This window comes from Symphalangus syndactylus, chromosome 17, assembly GCF_028878055.3.
Source record: "Symphalangus syndactylus isolate Jambi chromosome 17, NHGRI_mSymSyn1-v2.1_pri, whole genome shotgun sequence".
In the NCBI taxonomy this organism is placed as follows: domain Eukaryota; kingdom Metazoa; phylum Chordata; class Mammalia; order Primates; family Hylobatidae; genus Symphalangus; species Symphalangus syndactylus.
Genome location: NC_072439.2, coordinates 54,323,745 through 54,347,440, shown reverse-complemented (window position 1 = coordinate 54,347,440; position 23,696 = coordinate 54,323,745). Strand labels below are relative to the sequence as shown.

Genomic DNA, 23,696 nt, shown 5'->3' with positions numbered 1-23,696 from the left:
GCTGATGTAAAAATGGTGCAGCTAACCAAATGTCAATCTAATGTTTTCATCAGTGTCTGAAATACGTGTCCCCTGGTTTTTATTTGATTACACCTATGTAGTATGAATTACCTTAACAGTCATCATTGTTTACCTAAAGTATTTCACTATGCCATGCACAGTGTTCTTACCAACTTATCGGAGGAGACAGATTTTTAATTAAGGTTCACAAAAAACCATATCATTTACAAATACATTAAGTAAACGATGAAAAGTTGAAGCCTAAATAAGAGATGCTAGTATCTTTTAGTGCATGTGTTTATAACTATTTGCATTTAGAATCACATGGCAGATCTGTGAAAAATATTACCAAACCCCACTGCAGATCTACTGAATCAGTCTTTGGGGATGAGGTCCTACATTTTTAACAATCACCCCAAGTGATTCTAATCTCATTAAAGTATGAAAACCACTCCTTTAGGTCTAGGTGCATAATCAAGATGCCATATTTTATAGCTGAAGTGCTCAAAATGCAAACATGTTTCCAAGGAGAATGTTAACACATGATAAACATTTTTTATATTTTAGTACCTCTGTGGGATTACCCTGAGCCCTGAATAAGGGGATGTATCTTTCTGTGTTTAATTACCTGAGCAACTGGTTGACTGACTCATTTATCCGTTGATTTAACAAGTTACTGGGCATCAGTTATGAGTTTGGGCACTATTCTCATGTGGATCTTTTCTTGTCATTGATAAGACAGGAATTAAAGCATTTCAAAGACATTCCTCACATCTTCTACTTGAAATATTTTCAACAGTTTTCTACTGAATATTGTTCAGTAAATGAGAGAATGAATGCATTCATTAATTCTTTTTGCACCATAAAAAATTACTGCGCATCTTGAAAATAAGTCAAACAATGATTTCTCCAATTACTAAGTTTTTGTAGTAAAGCAGGGGTATGGCTGAAAAACTCAGTCTTTCCTAGAATCTACAGATTTGAATAATTTCTTAACATAATCATGGAAAGAAATTGCTGAGACCAGCCTGGCAAACATGGTGAAACCCCATCTCCACTGAAAATACAAAAATTAGCCGGGCATGGTGGCACACATCTGTAATCTCAGCTACTCAGGAAGCTGAGGCAGAAGAATTCCTTGAACCTGGGAGGTGGAGGTTGCAGTGAGCTGAGATTGCGCCACTGCACTCCAGCCTGGGCAACAGAGTGAGACTGCCTGTCAAAAAAAAAAAAAGTATGAATTTTGGAGTACAGAAAGTACTTGGCAACAAAGTCTTTTAAAAGATAGCCAGTAAAGAAAGGATAATATGAATATTGATATAAATCTCATGTTGTGGGTATATGTGATATATGTAATATATGCTTATAGATATAGATATATGTATATAATTTTTAAAAATATATGTTTCAGTAGCTTGTGGCTGGTGTTAAAAACAAGAAAATGACCTAAATGTCCCTAGAATGTTCTAACTGGAAGTGACCTTAGAGATTATCTGGTGCAACCCCTAATTTTACATGTGAGGAATATGAAGCCCAGAGAATAAGAGCATCCTGATCCAAGCTGACTCACCTAATTAGCAACATCACATGCAGTAATTCTTGAATTCCTGTTTTCCAATTTAACATTTTTTCCTGTAGTATCACACTGGGTGCTGTAAACATGTCAGTTTTAAGCAATTATGTAAGAACCAGAAGGCTGACAATCTATGGTATTTTAAATTTCTTTATTGTCTAACAAGTTGCAGTAAAAAGAGAAGTGACAAGAAGAACTGGCCAATAGTTTAACTGATTCCAAAAATTTTTCACCTCAGAAGGAACTCAACATTCAAAAATATGCTTCAGAATTTCACAAGGAAGAAGTAGAGTATACATTTAAATGCCAAATGACCAAACATTTGGTCAATTAATAAATTAAGTGTGTGCATTTATTGCCATGTCTTTTAGACTTCAATACGTAATGCAATTAGCATGCGAGGAAATAACCTGCAGATAGGATTGTCTAAAATCACAAGCACAGAGCAGAAAGATGCACCTCTGAGCTTCACACTGCAGTATCCTAACAGGTTGTAACTGTGACACTGGATCAGATCTTGTTAACAAGAATAACATAAGAAGCTGCACTACAATCAAGCATTTAGATAGGCGGGATTCAGATAAAAGGGAAATGACAGTTGATGCAGTCGTAGCCGTTTGTACTAACTACAGCAAAAGACAACAGACATAATACACTAAGTAACTCCTCACAAAAAGAAAAAACTCAAAGACAAAAGTCTTCATTTCAATTAAGCACTACAAAATATAACCAGTAACAAACTACCTAAAATTGTGAATGTGGGAGGATTGGTTTAGAAGACTTATAACCAGCTTTTTGAATATCATCTGTTAATAATTCATTAAAGTTCATCTCAGACTGCTTATTTGGATCCCACTAATCAATCAACAATTATGCATTAAGAACTCAGGATTTGCTTTAGAAAGGTTGGGGGAACAAAACTGCTTCACATGCTGAGGATCCAATAATTTCAGATATTTAAAAATTTTTTTTTTATTATTATACTTTAAGTTTTAGGGTACATGTGCACAATGTGCAGGTTTGTTACATATGTATCCATGTGCCATGTTGGTGTGCTGAACCCATTAACTCGTCATTTAGCATTAGGTATATCTCCTAATGCTGTCCCTCCCCCCTCCCCCCACCCCACAACAGTCACCGGAGTGTGATGTTCCCCTTCCTGTGTCCGTGTATTCTCACTGTTCAATTCCCACCTATGAGTGAGAACATGCAGTGTTTGGTTTTTTGTCCTTGCGATAGTTTACTGAGAATGATGGTTTCCAGTTTCATCCATGGAGAAACTACCATCAGAGTGAACAGGCAACCTACAAAATGGGAGAAAATTTTTGCAACCTACTCATCTGACAAAGGGCTAATATCCAGAATCTACAATGAACTCAAACAAATTTACAAGAAAAAAAACAAATGACCCCATCAAAAAGTGGCCAAAGGACATGACCAGACACTTCCCAAAAGAAGACATTTATGCAGCCAAAAAACACATGAAAAAATGCTCATCACTGGCCATTAGAGAAATGCAAATCAAAACCACAATGAGATACCATCTCACACCAGTTAGAATGACGATCATTAAAAAGTCAGGAAACAACAGGTGCTGGAGAGGATGTGGAGAAATAGGAACACTTTTACACTGTTGGTGGGACTGTAAACTAGTTCAACCGTTGTGGAAGTCAGTGTGGTGATTCCTCAGGGATCTAGAACTAGAAATACCATTTGACCCAGCCATCCCATTACTGGGTATATACCCAAAGGACTACAAATCATGCTGCTATAAAGACACATGCACACGTATGTTTATTGTGGCACTATTCACAATAGCAAAGACTTGGAACCAACCCAAATGTCCAACAATGATAGACTGGATTAAGAAAACGTGGCACATATACACCATGGAATAGTATGCAGCCATAAAAATTTTTAAGTTTCCTCTTAATCCATCTGCAAACAGCATTAGTTAATTAATAAGCAAGTACAGTTGTGTAATGACAAATCACTCAAAAATCCAGGTGTATCAGGTGTATCTCCCTAGCAAGAAAGAGTTGCTTCACATCTCTTCTCCTAAAATCATCTCCCTGTAAAAGTGAATTAATAATAGTATCTTCCTCATAAGATTGTTTTGAACATTAAACCTTTTGAGCATGTGTCTGGTATATGATTGTCAACATGCTAAAATCTGACAGCCTTTGTAATATATGCAACAAAAGTTAATAAATAATAAATCAGCTTATTAACTAAATGCCTGCTAAACTGACAAAGTATTAGAATCAATTATGTTCACACAACAGCCTGAGTTTGCCACTTTCTCAGTAAAATTTATCAGCACTAAGTATTGCCTCATCCTCAGGAAGAGGAAATAAAAGGCATCCAAATAGGAAGAGAGGAAGTCAAATTATCCCTGTTTGCAGACAACTTGTTTCTTTATTTAGAAAATCCCATAGTCTCGGCCCAAAAGCTCCTTGATCTGATAAACAACTTCAGCAAAGTTGCAGGACACAAAATCAATGTATAAAAATCAGGAGCATTCCTATAAACCAACAACATCCAAGCCGAGAGCCAAATCAGGAGTGCATTCCCATTCACAATTGCCACAAAAAGAATAAAATACTTAGGAATAACAGTTAAGCAGGGAGGTGAAAGCTCCCTAAAATGAGAATGACAAAACACTCCTCAAAGAAATCATGGATGACACATAACAAATTGAAAAACATTCCATGCTCATGGATAGGAAGAATCAGTAACATTAAAATGGCCATACTGCTCAAAGCAAGCTACACATTCAATGTTATTCCTGTCCAACTACCAATGACATTCTTCACAGAATTAGAAAAAAAAACTATTTAAAAATTCATATGGAATAAAAAAAGAGCCTGGATAGCCAATGCAATCTTAAGCAAAAATAACAAAGCTGGAGGCATCACATTACCTGACTCAAACTATACTACAAAGCTACAGTAACCCAAACAGCATGGTACTGGTATAAAAAAGACACACAGACCAATAGAACAAACAGAGAGCCCAGAAATAATGTGGCACATCTACAACCATTTGATCTCCAACAAAGTTGACAATAACAAGCAATGAGGAAAGGACTCCCTATTCAATAAATTGTGCTAGGATAACTGGCTAGCCATACACAGAAGATTGAAACTGGACCCCTTCCTTATACCATATACAAAAATCAACTCAAGATGGATTAGCCTTAAATGTAAAACCCAAGACTATAAAAACCCTGGAAGATAACCTAGGAAATACCATTCTTGACATAGGACCTGGCAAAGATTTCATGACAAACATGCCAAAAGCAATCGCAACAAAAACAAAAATGGAAAAATGGTATCTAATTAAACTAAAGAGCTTCTACACAGCAAAAGAAACTATCAACAGAGTAAATAGCCTACAGAATGGGAGAAAATTATTTACAAACTATGCATCCCACAAAGGTCTAATATCTAGAATCTGTAAGGAACTTAAATTACGAGCAAAAAACAAGCCTATTACAAAGTGGGTGAAGGACATAAACAGATGCTTTTCAAAGAAAGATATACATGTGGCCAACAAGCATATGAAAAATGCCCATTATCACTAATCATTAGAGAAATGCAAATCAAAACCACTAGATACCATCTCACACCAGTTAAAATGTCTATTATTTAAAAAGTCAAAAAATAATGAATGTTGACAAGGTTGCAAAGAAAAAGAAACAATTAGACACTGCTGGTAGGAGGGCAAATTAATTCAACCATTGTGGAACACAGTGTGGCAATTCCTCAAAGACCTAAAAACAGAAATACCATTCGACCCAGTAATGGGATTACCCAAAGGAATATAAATCATTCTACCATAAAGACATACACGTGTATATTCACTGCAGCACTATTCACAATAGCAAAAACATGGAATCAACCTAAGTGCCCATCAATGGTAGCCTGGATAAAGAAAATGTGGTACATATACACCATGGAATACTATGCAGACATAAAAAAGAATGAGATCACGTCCTTTGCAGCAACATAGATTGAGCTGGAGGCCATTATCCTAAGCAAACTAATACAGAAACAGGAAACCACATAACCACATGTTCTCACTTGAAAGTGGGGGCTAAATGATGAGACCTCATGGACACAAAGAGGGAAACAACAGATGTTAGGGCCTATTTGAGGGTGGATGGTGGGAGGGGGGAGAGGATCAGAAAAAATACCTATTGGGTATTGCACTTATTATCTGGGTGATGAAATAATCTCTACACCAAACCCTCATGATATTAAGTTTACCTATAGAAAAACCTGCACATGTACCCCTGAACCTAAAATGTAAGTTAAAAAAATATATCGCCACATCCTCACCAGGGAAAAGAGGAAAAGGTCATTTTGTTCTTTAGGTGGGTTCAATGACAGGTTTGTACCTTCAATGTACATTTGATGCTGTCACTTTTTCTCTGCATCTATAGTTTACCAAATTCATTAATTCATAGTCATGCTGAAATTCTGAACAACCACTTTGAAATAAGATTTAAAACTTAGTATCTTTTTCATGTACCAACAGCAGACCCCACGCATCTGATTATCCTTTACTCTAGACCTTAGAGGATTATGCAAAAAACTTTTATGAGAGCACACTTCATAAACAAAGTTTTCTTTCTACTTCAACCAAAATATTGTACAGCTTATGAGGAAACTTGCAATAATAAATTGTAAAATGTCTTATAGACACTAATATTTGTTCATCTTTATGAGAACAATTTTTAGGGGATTGATAACATTTGTTATTCTTGATAGCTGCAACAACAACAATAACAAACATTCAGGAGGCATTTTCTATGTGCCAGATATTCCCCTAACTCTTTGAGGTAAGTGCTGTTTTAAAGATGAGAAAATTGAGGTACAGTGATGTAACTAGGCAATCTGACTTTAGCGTCCGACCTCTTATCCACTATTCTAAACATGGATGTTGTAGCCTTTATAAACATTACATTGATCAAATATAGCATTATCTATACTCTAGGAAAATGTTCCAAACTCTAAGCCAAAATCTCTGTTTTAATATTTTTACAACTTTTTGGCCATGGAAACACACAAACAAACAAAAAAACATACTTTGAGAATTAGAATGTAGTATATAAAGACACCAACTAGTCATTCCTACCTCAAGTCTGTCTGTTCGCATTAATTTCTGTGCAGCAGCTGCAGCAGCTGCAGGTACAGGGACACCCGGATTCCCTGTAACCAACATTGGTGCAGTCGGCAAGATCTCTGCCGGGACCAGGCTTGGAGAAACAGGTCCCAGATAGGGATTAAAGGCTGCTGATGCATTGGTGGCTAAGCTTGGTGCAACTGAAAACATTGGCTGAAAAATAAAATAAAAGCAAAATTTAACATGCAGGTCTCAGCTCAAAGTTGATATTCTTAATTATACATTTGTCCTCCATCCATCTATCCATTCTTCTTTCCTTCCCTCCTTCCCTTTAATCCTGTGTTCATTTACTATCATTTAGGGTAAGGCTGTTTTATTAAACATTCATCAAATCAATGTTTTTCTAAAATATAGTAAGTAAAATATCCATTAAATTATTCACTGGAATTTTGTAGCTTAGGGTCTATAATACTTGTATTTTTTTTTGGAAAAATAGATAAACTATGCAGAAACTTCTCGTGGTCATCTAATCTTCCTCTTTGTCCTGATTTAATTCTAGATATTTGTCTAAGAAATACATTTTGTAATTGCTATGTCAGATGTACTTGAAAGACCTGTTTACAACTGTTAATAGGTTGCAAGTGTCCTATTATCTGGAATAAATAAAGTAGAACTCTCAGGGGATAAAAGAGTTTCACAGTCAATGTAAGCTGTAAATCTCATGGGGTATGTGAAAGGTGATGATGACACCTTGCCTTTTGAGCACATAAGATAAAGTGTTTGGTATATTTACTTGATGGTGATTTTTCTGGGGGAAATTATAAGTGTTCCACTAGCCTATCACACCTGACTGGGGAAAACAAGTCTGAAATGTGAAGTCTGAAGTAGAACTGCTACTAAAGAAATGCTACATGATTGGTCAAGGAAATACATATGGCAGCACTGAATAAACTGCTACAAGACAGAATTTCTTCCAGAAATGCTTTCATGGATATATAAGGATGTTTCTATTTGTTGATATGCAAACTTTTCTATTTGTTTCTATTTGTTGATATGCAAACTTGCTATTTGTTGATATGCAAACTTTCTATTTGTTGATATGCAAACTTGTTTCTATTTGTTGATATGCAAACTTGCATATCGTAAAATATATTTGTTCTTGAACAGCATTAATTTACCTGAAATCTAACAATTTGTTTTTCTAGTGTTTAAAGTATAACAGAACACAATTTCATACCTTATTCATAGTACATTTTTAACTTCCTAATATAGTCTCAATTCTAATTCTTGAAGTTTAATGCTTCGTGTAATAATGTTTGTTTCTGAAACACAAAAGCTTGTAGGCAAAACGGATGCTGTTCTTTAAGGTAATATTTAACAATTTATTTTCTTTACTCAGCAGTAATGAACAGAATTATAGAACATTTTTTAGAATAAAAGAGACATTAGAATGTATTAATAACTAATTCTGCCATCTGACAGGAATAAGAAGTTACATGATACCTGAATATATGTAGTATTCAAGACAGCTCTGTAGTAAAACTTTTTGCAATATAAGATATATATTACAAATGTAATTCTTATAGTACAAAAGAAATATGTTAAAAAATAAAATATATCCTCTACTCACTCTGGCCCTGATTCTATATTTAGAAAAATAAAATGAATTTCAAGTATTCCTTTTTTCTTAGGGCAGTGGTTTTCAACTGAGTTATTTTGCCTCTCAGGAGACACCTGGCAATGTCTAAAGACATTTTTGGTTGTCACAGCTGGAGGGGAACTATTATATTCAATGGATGGAAGCCAGGGATGCTGCTAAGTGTCCTACAACATACAAGACAGCCCCTTGCAACAAAGAATTATCCAGCCCCAAAAGTCAATACTGTCAATGTTAAGAAGGCCTCTCTTAGGGAACTCTTCTGTTGACCTCAAAAATTGCTTGGGAAACAAACTCTGCATTTAGCTATACATTTTTACTAACAAAAATATGAAAAAGCAGAGTATGTAATACCTAATGTGATTCATTGAGAAGAAACAATACAATATAGATTACACCATTTCAACTTAAAATAATTATGCCTCTGAACATGTTGGTTTGAATGCCATGTTTAGCTGCTCTGCCAGGTTAATGGCTCTTGCCTGATGAAGTGGCCTCAAGTAGCACCTCTAATCCCCAACCCCTCCCAGCACAAAGCAGCAACCTGCAGACAGCAAGAACTATGTGTGCATTCCAAATCTTAACAATCAACAAGCTGTCAGAAACTAGGGCCTAGGGCAGTCTCTGTCTACCAACACTTCCCTGAGCCGCAGCTGACTTAATGCTGTGCCACTGTCCACTCTCTGCCCAGGTGGCAGCAGGACAAGGATTGATTGTATAGTGAATATATGTTGAACTTGGATTTCTATACAAGGATATTCAGGTTAAACTTGTACTTTGTTACACATTGTCAGATTGCATATGAAAATCCAGCCAGACCAGCACCCTAATTTCTATATTAGTCATTTAAGAATTATAAGAAATTTAGCATAGAAGACTAAAAGAGTCTATGTCAGGGGACTAACAGACTAGTTTAGCAAATGGACAACAGAAGCTATTCATTATCATTTCTCTTTGCATTCTTTTACTGTGAATAAACATGTATTTCCAGATAGTGCATTTTTAATGTAGACTTCAGAAAGTTATTGAGATGTTTATATTACTGTACATAATCTACGATAATTATTTAAAAGCAAAGGTCAAATTTAAAAATGTTTTTGGAAGAAAAAGCAATTTTTATTTTAATAAAATGAGACCACAGGCTAATAAAACTCAGCTCTCTTAAATCTCGTCAAAGAAAATACACTGGAAATCCAAAAATGCACATGATGCAGCTGTTGCACATTACAGGCAGAATAATACTTTTATTATGTAAAAATACTGCTTTTAATAACTGGCAATAATCTTTCCTGAGTTGTTTCTACAGAGTCATCAAGAGAATTGATCTTTCACTTTAATTCAGCAGAGCAAATTCAAATCTGAACAATTTTAGGGCACTGTCCCCAAGTAAAGTCGGTAGGAGCTTTTAAAAATGTGAAACATCAACTATTCAGCAAGCATTATCTCAAATTGTTCCCTCTTTCGATAAGTAGAGCTATTTGCTGAACAGGCAGACAATCAATAACAATAGCTTTATACTTTGAAACTTGATTCCAAAAGACACACACACACATACACACACACACACACACACAAAACATTCGTTTATTTTAAATTTTTGTAAATTTGTTACATCAATTTAGTTATATTGTTTCTTCAAAGAGTGCCGTGTTGAAGATGGGTCACTGCTAGCCCCATCAGAGAGTGCCCTAATCAGAAAAATCAGATTAGGAAAGCACTTGACCTGCACTACTGCCAGTTTTCTATTCCAAAAGCTATCCTGCAGGGGGCTCAGCAGAATCTCAGACAGATATTAATGCAATGTTGTTATCAAGTGGCATCCTGTTTTCTCTGAGGGATAACATATAACTATGTAATTGGTATATTTGATACTGACTATATTCTTGTGATAATGATTTGTAAGTATCTCTGTTCCCGAAAGACATAAGAAAGTTTGGTTTATAATTGCCTTTTGCCAATGAACATCCTCACCAGAGAAAAAGTACAAACTTACTAATTCTGGTGCCGTTTATGGATTAATCACTTGTTTGTTTTAAATCAGACATTGATTCCATTAAGGTAATCAGGCTTCATTATAAATCAAAGTGTTAATTTCATATTATGACCCCAGTTAACTATGCAAACATAATTATTAGTACTAATTCCTTATTTATTGTGTATTAGCATCATGCTGAGTGCTTTATCTGTGCTATTTATTGTATTTAATCCTTATAACAGTAGAGTATAAATTCCCTTGGTAATTTTCTTTTCTGTTTTTTGAGGGGTACAGATCAGAAGAGATCTGTTTAGTTCCCTACTAAATCTCCCGAGCCTGGAACAATGCCTGGCACATAGTAGGCGCTCAATAAATACTTGTTGAATTAGTACTTGAGTGAATGAATGAATGAATGAGTGAACTGCAGCCTTCTCAAGTGGGGATTAGCCCCATTTTTGCAGATAAGGAAAAAGGCTCACAAAGATTATGTGTCTATAGACACAAATGAGTGAATCGAAGGCCTAGGATGTGACCACAGGTGTGTCTGATTCCAAGTGGTTCTGACAAAGTGGTTTTCACACAATGAACCAGGTGTCCATTAAAATCACCCGGAGGACTTTTAAACCGTGAATGCCCTGGCCACTCCTCACTCGTCAGAATCTCTGGTAAGTGGCAGTATTTTTTGAAAGCTCCTAGGTGATTCTAGTTCCACACACTATGTGGTTTTCTACAGATACAGGTACATTTTTCTGATTGTAAGTAAGGTCTCTAAGGATACATGTTCCCTTATGGATCTTTTCTTTTAAACATGGTTTATCCTCCACACTGAATGCTACCCGTGCCTAGCCAATCTGTTTAATTTCCAGTTGTGCTTCAAGAATTAGGACTTCAAGAATTACTCTTTAGGTAAGTTTCTCTTGATCCATCTACATCTCTAACTATGAAGGGGTTTTTCTTACCCTCTGTTCCCACGAACTCGTAATTACTCCAATGCAGCATATACCACTGCCAGTGTTTACCTGAATATCTTCTCTAGTCTGACAAGACTGGAGGCTCCTAGAGGGCAGACTTTTGCCTTATGTCTTGTTCATGTTATGTATATGCTGTGTTTAGCATCTATACAGATCTTCTACAAACATTTACTTAACATACATACTAATGGATTTGCTGCTTTTCTCTGCCATAGAAACAAGCAAATACATTAAATATTCTTTAGAATATATACTTGAACGTGAAATAAAAGTGATTGTGTCTTTCTTTACCTCAAAATTCAATAATTACTATCTCTAACATACCTGTCCAAAGTTTATTTTTTCCTTTTGTTTTGCAATTTTTTATATTAAGCTTTCCAAGTTTCAGTAATGTAGTTACCATGCTGTAATGTTGCAAATATCACAGGGGCTGATACTTATCTTAAAACACCATGTGAACACTGTTTTGCAATGTTTGAGATTTAAAAAAAAAATGGAGGGAGTATATGTAACAAATAATATGTAATCAATATCAGCTGAAATTCACAGATCACAAATTTTGTCATATTTTTCTAGATTTTATGTATATATATTAAGCAACAAAATATTTTAAATTTTTTTTTAATTTTTTAAATTTTTTAAAATTTTTAAAATTTTTATTTTTTAATTTTTTTCATATTTAAAAACAATTTTTTTTTAAAAAAGCACACATAATGAAGGTATATGAAAGCATGTTTCTGGGTAGGCATAACCCTGTAACTAGTCTCAGTGAACTATTTTGAATATAAACAGTGCCAAAAGCTAACAGGAGTTATCAACAAATTCATATTATAAAGTTCTTCTTTTCTAAGAAAGCAGGGCCAGGCACAGTGGGTCTGGCCTATGATCCCAGCACTTTGTGAGGCTGAGGCAGGAGAATCACTTGACCCCAGAAGTGTGAACTTACAGTATGCTATGACTGCACCACTGCATTCTAGCCTGGGTGACAAAGCAAGACCCTCTATCTTTAAAAAAAAAGGGTAGCAAATGATGAATAAAATAAGAGATATACTGTTACAACTTTGCTCCTAGACTGACTTGTGACTGGATAAATCAATGAGTACCTCCTTTATTCTTAGTTTCACTTTATCCTTCAATACAGTTTTACTGAAATAACAAACATTTAAATAAAGAACACTCTGGCTTTCCTAGTAGAAAGCTATCAACCAGGCATGGCCTAGTTCCTAAATCCAGGGCCCATTCTCTCAGGCTGCTTGAGGATTCACAGGCTCCTTCATGGAAACAGGCAGTAAGAACAGCAGGATGGATGAAAGACTACTCAGAGAAACTGACATGGAAACCTTTTACCAGAAACACTCTGGGATAAAGTGCCTTATCTCAACCATTACTTGGATAAAGTGGAAAGTAAAGAACCAAAAAACTATTTAAGAATTCTAGGTGTTCCTGGAAGTATGACAAATGATGACTTCAAAGCATTCTGCATCTGAATGGCAACAAATGCTTGGAACATGACGTGACAGCAAAGTCTATCTAGCTGACAAAGGCAGCAAAGAAGCTCTCAAGACATTAGCTAAAATCAGAAACTGAATTTCTCTATTTCTAGGCTATTTCAAAATTCATGTAATGCACAGGATTTCTACACAAATTATGTACCTTGAGATAGCTAATTTGTGTACCCAAAGAATAGCTGCCATCACAAATTATGGATAGCCAAGGTTAACTTTGGGATCACAGGTAAAGGCACATGAGACCATTACTAGAGAAACTCCAGAGACCATGCAAAGCTCTTTATAACCACTGCTTATGTAGAGCTCTTTGAGGGCAATGAAGAGAGCCTGGAAACAACAGAATTTCTGAAGGACACTTGGCTGGGATGCACTAAAGAAATCTATCAGAGGTCTCCAGGTTGTAAGCCACGATATACAGCCTATTTCTGGTTAAATTATGTACCAATTTTTCATTAGATAAAATTTGCACCAGACAGTATGTGACAAAGTAAAAATAATAATTCAGAAAAAGAATCCAGAAGTTTTGTTTATTTTTTTGATTATTTTTGATTTTTATTATACTTTAAATTCTGGGATACATGTGCAGAACGTGCAGGTTTGTTACATAGGTATACACGTGACATGGACATGGTGGTTTGCTGCAGTCATCAACCCGTCATCTACATTAGGTATTTCTCCTAATGCTATCCCCCACCTTGCCCCCGCAACCCCCAGGAGGCCCCAGTGTGTGATGTTCCCCTCCCTGTGCCCATATGTTCTCATTGCTCAACTCCCACTTATGAGTGAGAACATGAGGTGTTTGGTTTTCTGTTCCTGTTGTTAGTTTGCTGAGAATGATGGTTTCCAGCTTCATCCATGTCCCTGCAAAGGACATGAACTCATATTTCTTATGGCTGCATAGTATTCCATGGTGTATATGTGCCACATTTTCTTTATCCAGTCTATCATTGATGGACATCTAGGTTGGTTCCAAGTCTTTGCTATTGTGAACTGTGCTGCAATAAACATACGTGTGCATGTGTCTTTATAGTAGAATGATTTATGAAACTTTGAGTATATACCCAGTAATGGGATTGCTGGGTCAAATGGTTATTTCTAGTTCTAGATCCTTCAGGAATTGCCATACTGTCTTCCACATGGTTGAACTAATTTACACTCCCACCAACAGTGTAAAAGCATTCATTTCTCCACATCCTCATCAGCATCTGTTGTTCCCTAACTTTCTAATGATTGCCATTCTAACTGGCGTGAGATGCTATCTCATTGTGGTTTTGATTTGCATTTCTCTCTCTTTTTTTTTTTTTTTTTTTTCTGAGAGGGAGCCTCTCTCTGTTACCCGGGCTGGAGTGCAGTGGCGTGATCTCCGGTCACTGCAAACTCCGCCTCCCAGGTTCAAGCTATTCTCTTGCCTCAGCCTCCTGAATAGCTGGGACTACAGATGTGTGCCACCACGCCCAGCTAATGTTTGTATCTTTAGTAGAGACAAGTTTCACTGTGTTAACCAGGATGGTCTTGATCTCGGCTGCCCTGGCCTCCCAAAGTGCTGGGATTACAGGCGTGAGCAACCACGCCCAGACCCTCATTTGCATTTCTAATGACCCTGATGATGAGCTTTTTTTCATACATTTGTTGGCCGCATAAATGTCTTCTTTTGAGAAGTGTCTTTTTATATCCTTTGCCCACTTGTTGATGGGTTTTTTTTTCTTGTAAATTTGTTTAAGTTCTTTGTAGATTCTGGATATTAGCCTTTGGTCAGATGGATGATTGCAAAAATCTTCTCCCATTCTGTAGGTTGCCTGTTCACTCTGATGGTAGTTTCTTTTGCCATGCAGAAGCTCTTTAGTTTAATTAGATCCCATTTGTCAATTTTGGCTTTTGTTGCCATTGCTTTTGGTGTTTTAGTCATGAAGTCTTTGCCCACGCCTATGTTCTGAATGGTATTGCCTTGGTCTTCTTCTTTTTATGGTTTTGGGTCTTACATTTAAGTCTTTAATCCATCTTGAGTTAATTTTTGTATAACGTGCAAGGAAGGGGTCCAGTTTCAGTTTTCTGCATATGGCTAGCCAGTTTTCCCAACACCATGTATTAAATATAGAATCCTTTCCCCATTGCTTTTGTCAGGTTTGTCGAAGATCAGATGGTGGTAGATGTGTGGTGTGATTTCTGAGGCCTCTGTTCTGTTCCAATGGTCTATATATCTGTTTTGGTACCAGTACTATGCTGTTTTGGTTACTGTAGCCTTGTAGTACGAAGTCAGGTAGTGTGATGCCTCCAGCTTTGTTCTTTTTGCTTAGGATTGTCTTGGCTATACAGGCTCTTTTTTGGTTCCATATGAAATTTAAAGTAGTTTTTTTTTTTTCCCCCTAATTCTGTGAAGAAAGTCTATGGTAGCTTGATGGGAATACCATTGAATCTATAAATTACTTTGGACAGTATGGCCATTTTCACGATATTGATTCTTTCTATCCATGTGCATGGAATGTTTTTCCATTTGCTTGTGTCCTCTCTTATTTCCTTGAGCAGTGGTTTGTTGTTCTCCCTGAAGAGGTCCTTCATATCCCTCGTAAATTATATTCCTAGGTAATTTATTCTCTTTGTAGCAATTGTGAATGGGAGTTCACTCATGATTTGGCTCTCTGTTTGTCTATTATTGGTGTACAGGGATGCTTGTGATTTTTGCACATTGATTTTGTATCCTGAGACTTTGCTGAAGTAGCTTATCAGCTTAAGGAGTTTTGGGGCTGAGATGATGGGGTTTTGTAAATATACAATCATGTCATCTGCAAACAGAAACAATTTGACTTCCTCTCTTCCTACCTGAATATCATCTATTTATTTCTCTTGCTTGATTGCCCTGGCCAGAACTTCCAATACTATGTTGAATAGGAGTGGTAAGGGAGGGAATCCTTGTCTTGTGCCAGTTTTCAAAGGGAATGCTTTTGCCCATTCAGTATGATATTGGCTATGGGTTTGTCATAAATAGCTCTTATCATTTTGAGATACATTCCATCAATACCTAGTTTATTATTTTTAGCATGAAGGGATGTCGAATTTTATTACAAGTCTTTTCTGCATCTATTGAGATAATCATGTGGTTTTTGTCATTGGTTCTGTTTATGTGATGGATTATGTTTATTGATTTCTGTATGCTGAACCAGCCTTGCATCCCAGGGATGAAACCGACTTGATCGTGGTGGATAAGCTTTTAAATGTACTCTGGATTCAGTTTGCCAGTATTTTATTAAGGATTTTTGCATCGATATTCACCAGGGATATTGGCCTGAAATTTTCTTTTTTTCTTGTGTCTCCACCAGCTTTTGGTATCAGTACGATGCTGGCCTCATAAAATGAGTGATGGAGGAGTCCCTCTTTTCCTATTGTTTGGAATAGTTTCAGAAGGAATGGTACCAGCTCCACTTTGTACCTCTGGTAGAATTTGGCTGTGAATCCATCTGGTCCTAGGCTTTTATTGGTTGATAGGCTCTTAATTACTGCTTCAATTTCAGAACTTGTTATTGGTCTATTCAGGGATTTGACTTCTTTCTGGTTTAGTCTTGGGAGGCTGTACATGTCCAGGAATTTATCCATTTCTTTTAGATTTTCTAGTTTATTTGCATAGAGGTGTTTATATTCTCTGCTTGTAGTTTGTATTCTGTGGGATCAGTGGTGATATCCCTTTTGTCATTTATATTGTGTCTATTTGATTCTTCTCTTACTAGTCTGGCTAGTGATCCATCTATTTTGTGAATCTTTTCAAAAAACCAGCTCCTGGATTCATTGATTTTTTGAAGGGTTTTTTGTATCTCTATCCTTCAGCTCTGCTCTGATCCTACTTATTTCTTACCTTCTGCTAGCTTTTGAATTTGTTTGCTCTTGCTTTTCTCATTGTTTTAATTGTGATGTTAGGGTGTCGATTTTATATCTTTCCTGCTTTCTCATGTGGACATTTAGTGCTACAAACTTCCCTGTAAACACTGCTTTAGCTGTGTCCCAGAGATTCTGGTACATTGTGTCTTTGTTCTCACTGGTTTCAAAGAACTGATTTATTTCTGCCTTAATTTCATTATTTACCTAGTAGTCATTCAGGAGCAGGTTGTTCAGTTTCCATGTGGTTGTGTGGTTTTGAGTGAGTTTCTTAATCCTGAGTTCTAATTTGATTGCACTGTGGTCTGAGAGACTGTTTATGATATCTGTTCTTTTGCACCTTTTGAGGAGTGTTTTACTTCCAATTATGTGGTCGATGTTAGAATAAGTGCTATGTGGTGCTAAGAAGAATGTATATTCTGTTGATTTGGGGTGGAGGGTCCTGTAGATGTCTATTAAGTCTGCTTGGTCCAGAGCTGAGTTCAATTCCTGAATATCCTTGTTAATTTTCTGCCTCATTGTATTGACAGTGGGGTGTTAAAATCTCCCATTATTACTGTGTGGGAGTCTAAGTCTCTTTGTCAGTCTGTAAGAACTTGCTTTATGAATTGGATGCTTCTGTATTGTGTGCATATCTATTTAGGATAGTTAGCTCTTCTTGTTGCATTGATCCCTTTACCATCATGTAATGCCCTTCTTTGTCTTTTTTGATCTTGGTTGGTTTAAAGTCTGTTTTATCAGAGACTAGTATTGCAACCCCTGCTTTTTTTTTTGCTTTCCATTTGCTTGGTAAATATTCCTCCATCCCTTTATTTTGACACTATGTGTGTCTTTGCATGTAGGATGGGTATCCTGAATACAGTACACCGACGGGTCTTGACTCTTTATCCAATTTGCCAGTCTGTTTCTTTTAATTGAGGGATTTAGCCTGTTTACATTTAAGGTTAATATTGTTATGTGAGAATTTGATCCAGTCATTATGATGCTAGCTGGTTATTTTGCCCATTAGTTGATGCAGTTTCTTCATATGTCAATTGTGTTTACATTTTAGTATTTTTTTTTAGTGGTTGGTACCAGTTTTTCCTTTCCATATTCAGTGCTTCCTTCAGGAGTTCTTGTAAGGCAGGCCTGGTGGTGACAAAATCCCTCAGCATTTACTTGTCTGTAAAGAATTTTATTTCTCCTTGACTTATGAAGTGTAGTTTGTCTGGCTATGAAATTCTGGGTTGAAAATTCTTTTAAGAATGTTGAATATTGGCCCCCACTCTCTTCTGGCTTGTAGGGTTTCTGCAGAGAAATCTGCTGTTAGTCCCTTTGTGGGTAACCTGACCTTTCTTTCTGGCTGCCCTTAACATTGTTTCCTTCATTTAAAACTTGGTGAATCTGACGATTATATGTCTTGGGGTTGCTCTTCTCCAGAAGTATATTTGTGTTGTTCTCTGTATTTCCTGAATGTGAATTTTCTGCACCCAGTTTAAACTTCCCAGTGGCTTTGTTTACACTGTTTGGGGAAAACCGCCTCTTCAAGCCTCATTAATGGCAAATGTCTTCCCCCAACCAAGCTCCTTAGTCCCAGGTTGACTTCAGACTGCTAGGCTGGCTGCGAGAATTTGAAACCAGTGGATCTTAGCTTGTTGGGCTCCATGGGGGTGGGATCCACTGAGCAAGACCACTCGGCTCCCTGGCTTCAGCTGGCTTTCCAGGGGAGTGTTCTGTCTCAATGGCATTCGGGGCACCACTGGGGTATGAAAAAAATCTCCTGCAGCTAGCTCAGTGTCTGCCCAAACAGCCTATCTTGCTAGGTTGGGGAAGTTCTCCTGGCTAATATCCTGAAGTGTGTTTTCCAACTTGGTTCCATTCTCCCCATCACTTTGAGGTACACCAATCAAACATAGGTTTGGTCTTTACACACAGTCCCATATTTCTTGGAGGCTTTGTTCATTCCTTTGCATTCTTTTTTCTCTAATCTTGTCTTCACGCTTTATTTCATTAAGTTGATCCTCAGTCTCTGATATCCTTTCTTCCACTTGATCGATTCAAGCTACTGATACCTATGTATGCTTCACGAACTTCTCATGCTATGTTTTTCACCTCCATCAGGTCATTTATGCTCTTCTCTAAACTGGTTATTCTAGTTAGCAGTTCCTGTAATCTTTTATCAAGATTCTTAACTTCCTTGCATTGGATTAAAACATGTTCCTTTAGCTCAGAGGAGTTTGTTATTACGCACCTTCTGAAGCCTACTTCTGTCAATTCGTCAAACTCATTTTCCATCCAGTTTTGTTCCCTTGCTGGCGAGCAGTTGTGATCCTTTGTAGGAGAAGAGGCAATCTAGTTTTTGGAATTTTCAGCCTTTTTGAGCTGGTTTTTCCTCATCTAAGTAGATTACCTACCTTTGGTCTTTGATGTTGGTGACCTTCGATAAGGCTTTTGCATAGGCATCCTTTTTGTTGATGTTCATGCTATTGCTTTCTGTTTGTTAGTTTTCCTTCTAACAGTTAGGCCCCTCTGCTGCAGGTCTGCTGGAGTTTGCTGGAGGTCCACTCCAGACCCTGTTTGCCTGGATATCACTAGCAGAGGCTGCAGAACAGCAATGATTGCTGCCTCTTCCTTCCTCTGGAAGCTTCATCCCAGAGGGGCATCCACCAGGTGCCAGCTGGAGCTTTCCTATATGAAGTGTCTTTCGATCCCTGCTGGGAGGTGTCTCCCAGTCAGGAGGCACAGGGGTCAGGGACCCACTTGAGGAGGCAGTCTGTCCCTTAGCAGAGTTCAAGCGCTGTGCTAGGTAGGAGATCTGCTGCTCTCTTCAGAGCTGGCAGGCAGAAATAAACGTTTAAGTCTGCTGAAGCTGCAGCCACAGCTGCCCCTTCCTCCAGGTGCTCTGTCCCAGAGAGATGGGAGTTTTATCTATAAGCCCCTAACTAGGGCTACTGCCTTTCTTTCAGAGATGCCCTGCCCAGAGAGAAAGAATCTAGAGAGGCAGTCTGGCTACAGCAGCTTTGCTGCACTGAGGTGGTTTCTGCACCCAGTTCAAACTTCCTGACAGCTTTGTTTACACCGTGAGGGGAAACCACCTACTCAAGCCTCAATTATGGTGGATGTCCCTCCCACTACCAAGCTCGATAGTCTCAGGTTGACTGCTGTGCTGGCAGCAAGAATTTCGAGCCAGCAGGATATTAGCTTGTTGGGCTCCATGGGAGTGGGATCCACTGAGCAAGATCACTTGGCTCCCTGGCTTCAGCCCTCTTTCCAGGGGAGTGAATGGTTCTGTCTCGCTGGCGTTCCAGGAGCCACTAGAGTATGAAAACAAACAAACAAACAAACAAAACTCCTGCAGCTAGCTCAGTGTCTGCCCAAATGGCCGCCCAGTTTTGTGCTTGAAATCCAGGGCCCTGGTGGTGTAGGCACCCGAGGGAATCTGCTAGTCTGTGGTTTGCGAAGACCGTGGGAAAAGCGTAGTATCTGGGCTGGATAGCACCATCCCTCACAGCAGGGTCCCTCATGGCTTCCCTTGGCTAGGGAAAGGAGTTCCCTGACCCCTTGCACTTCCCGGGTGAGCTGACACCCTACCATGCTTCTGCTTACCCTCTGTGGGCTGCACCAACTGTCTAACCAGTCCCAGTGAGATGAACTGGGTACCTCAGTTGGAAATTCAGAAATCACCTGCCTTCTGTATTGATCTTGCTGGGAGCTGCAGACTGGAGTTGCTTCTATTTGGCCATCTTGCCCGGGCAATTCCAGAAGTTTTATTTTTTTAAATTTCAATAATTAAACACTATACGCCTTCCATTTGTCCTCAAAGAACATATGATTAAAAAAAAAGATCATTTTGCCTTTTATTAGTGGTGTAGGAATGACAGAAGAATGTCAATTATTCTATAACTGATAATATTAGTTTTATTAATCTGTGTGGACACAGATTAAATCATTCATTTTCTACTACTTATTTTCTCATCTTATGAAATGAGATTATGTTTACATTATAAGATTGTTGGCCGGGCGTGATGGCTCACACCTGTAATCCCAGCACTCTAAGGCCGTGGCAGGCGGATCACAAGTTCAGGAGATCAAGACCATCCTAGCTAACACAGTGAAACCCCGTCTCTACTAAAACTATAAAAAATTAGCCGGGCATGGTGGTGGGCGCCTGTAGTCCCAGGTACTCGGGAGGCTGGGGCAGAAGAACGGCGTGAACTCGGGAGGTGGGGCTTGCAGGGAGCCGAGATCGCGCCACTGCACTCCAGCCTGGGTGACAGAGTGAGATTCCGTCTCAAAAAAAAAAAAAAAGTCATTAAGACCTTGTAGGTAATATATTTCAAACTTTTCACTATTTGTTGAAGAAGGTCAAAGATCTCTTTTTTGTTGTTTTTTTAGAGACAGGGTCTTATTCTGCCACCCACATTGGAGTGCAGTGGTTTGATCATAACTCACTGCAGCCTCAACCTCCTGGGCTCAAGTGATTCTCCTGCCTTAGCTTCCTGAGTAAGTTGGTGTCTTGCTATGTTGCCCAGGTTGGTCTTGAACTCCTGGCCTCAAGTGACCCTCCTGCCTCAGCCTCCTGTGAGCCACCACACCCAGCTAGGTTAGAGATCTTAATGAATCAACCAAGGACCCTGAGTTGGCCAATGATGTGTCTCTAATTAGGTGCTGCCACATCATGAATGCCAAAAGCAGAACAAGGTGGTTAAAATCCTGGCCTTGCTACTCACTAGCTGTGTAACCTGAGCAAACTTCTTTACCCTTCTGAACTTCTCAGTCTATCTCTAAATTTAGGGTAACATTACTACTTTACAGGATGGTTTGTGAGGATTTAATATACAAAAAGTGCCAAGTGCAGTAAATGCCCCTAATGTATTGTATTTGTCTCAAAAATTTTAAGTCCGGTTTCTGATTCTTGGCTTGGTACATTTCAATAGGAGCTCACAAAGTGTATAAAAATGGGAAACCTTCCTACAGATCCCTGCATTCCCCAAGTTAGCCCAGTGTTGTGCTCTGAAGATATTAAATGTATAGACCTCGTCACTCACAATTTATGAGAAAATGAGAACCCAAACTTGGTTGCATAATAACCCAAGCTTAGTGGCATATTTCTTGTAGCCATCAAGCCTCTAGCTGCCTTTGCTAATAATCTGCTAATGTGTCCACTTCTATGCCCCATTCCATGTTGCAGCCTCTGTAACTGGGCTTGTGTTCTGGGTGCTGGTTATGATTCCTTTGAACTATGGAGCAGGTAAACTACCACGAATCTCTGCCTGTTTTTCTGGTGTTTCGGAAACTCCTTCCTTCATTTGTTCTTTCACTCATCAAGTAATTATTGATCTCTGCTATATGCCAGACATAATACTAGATGCTTCCAAGTTTGCTTAGACCTTGCTTTCTCCCTCTCTCCTTCCTGTTCCTCCAAGGTTTGGGAGCTAAACTGGCCCTAGAGAAGTTAGATGCTGTCACCTACTTGACTAAAAGTCTTGTCACTGCTCAGATACTCTGAATACTCCTGATGGTATAGAACTGCTCATAGTATTTATCTTCTTTGATATGACCACTACCTGGGTTGGATCCAAGTTAATGCCATGTCTTCAAACACTCATCTGTAGTAGTGGCCATTCTCTTTGAGTGGCAACCCTTTTCCACATTAGTCACCTGGCTTCTTCTAGTCCTGTTACAATCCCTATTTGTAAGGCCCACATTAAACTCCCAGTAAGCAGTTGATTATGACCATTCCATTCATTTCTGAATCTCCATGTCATTACCCTCATCAAAACAGAGCTGACTTCAAAAAGGATAAAGAAGTCTCAGGTGAGGTTTTGAAGGCAAATTTCCTGTACTAAAGCTTTCTCTACAGTCATTAAAGTCCCAAATGCCTTAAAATTGAATAATTAAAATGATTTCTGTACTTATTACAAAGTCATCACTCTGAATAAAGTGTATTTTTAGACAATGATCTCAGGATACCTTTAGCAGAAGGGTAATTCCACATTCAAATCTAGTCATATGAGGAAAAATTAACATAAAGCCTGAATATGCTCACAACTAATAAAAATAATTTGTCTAAGCAGAGAATTTTCTAACAAAAGCATCAGAAAATGTGATGATTGTTCTGGTTTCAGAAATCTGTGATTTAGTGATTTCATGAACAATATATTTGTTACTAGTATTTCAAAGAGCATAAATATTGCTTACAGTTTGTCCCAGGATTGCATATACGACACCCTAGAATGGCCTTCAGAGTCAGACCCAAGGATTAGGTCAGGAAATGTGGTGGCCAGTGTTCTCTTCCATCTGGGAACCACACTTGCTGATCTCAAAGGTGCTCCCAGTCACAGAGAGGGTACAGCCTGGTGGTAGGCATGCTTTAAATGTTTAAGTAGAACAAAGTATCTTCACATCAGGGATAGGCCTTAGAGCAGCTAAGGTGGTAGCCAACCTAAAGACTTGTCAGATCTTTGAAACTGTATGTGAGAGCCAAGTGCAAATGAGAATTTTGTCCTACATGTTCTATTAGAGAATGATTATAGCTAATTTTTTTTTAACCAAATTGAAATCTTCATGCTATCCCGATACAGCCATGTGAAATTAGTAGATGTCACAAAAATAACTTTAAGCTATCACATTTCTAACTGAGCCCACAATAATGGGGGAAAAAACCAGATCAGGTTAAAACAGACGCATAATTAATTATATCCTCTCACTTCAACTGTATAGAACTGATAATTGATATCACTGACCATGTAATGTGGAGATCCTCCCACCTTGAAATGCAACCCCCTACTCTTTTTTGGAATGATTGTTGCATTAAGTTCTAAAATAGAATAATAATTACATTGAGTTCAGGTTTTAGAATGTATTCGGAAAAAAAACAGCACACATGCTACAGTTAGCATAGCAGAAAAACATGGGTCTTCACACACAATACTGCATATAAGCTAGTGACATAAATTACTGGCAGATATATTCTGATCATTGCAAATTTCAACATGCATTTAAATTTAAATGTAGACTTACTATATCACAATTAACA

The 23,696-nt window shown here is 37.9% G+C and overlaps 1 protein-coding gene across 44 annotated transcripts in view; it reads right to left on the bottom strand.

The window, feature by feature from the left end:
* MBNL1 (muscleblind like splicing regulator 1) overlaps window positions 1-23,696 on the bottom strand; it is a 221,611-nt gene that overhangs the window by 26,643 nt on the left and 171,272 nt on the right. For 35 of the 44 annotated variants that reach the window (XR_008652055.2, XM_055248718.2, XM_055248720.2 and 32 more), the window contains one exon: window positions 6,716-6,916. The exons of the other annotated variants lie outside the window; for them this stretch is intronic. Coding sequence is in view for 34 of the 35 variants with exons in the window: in XM_055248718.2 (XP_055104693.1) it covers window positions 6,716-6,916 (201 nt within the window). In the remaining variant the exon portion in view is untranslated. The remainder of the gene's footprint in view (window positions 1-6,715; window positions 6,917-23,696) is intronic. 44 annotated transcript variants of the gene reach the window in all.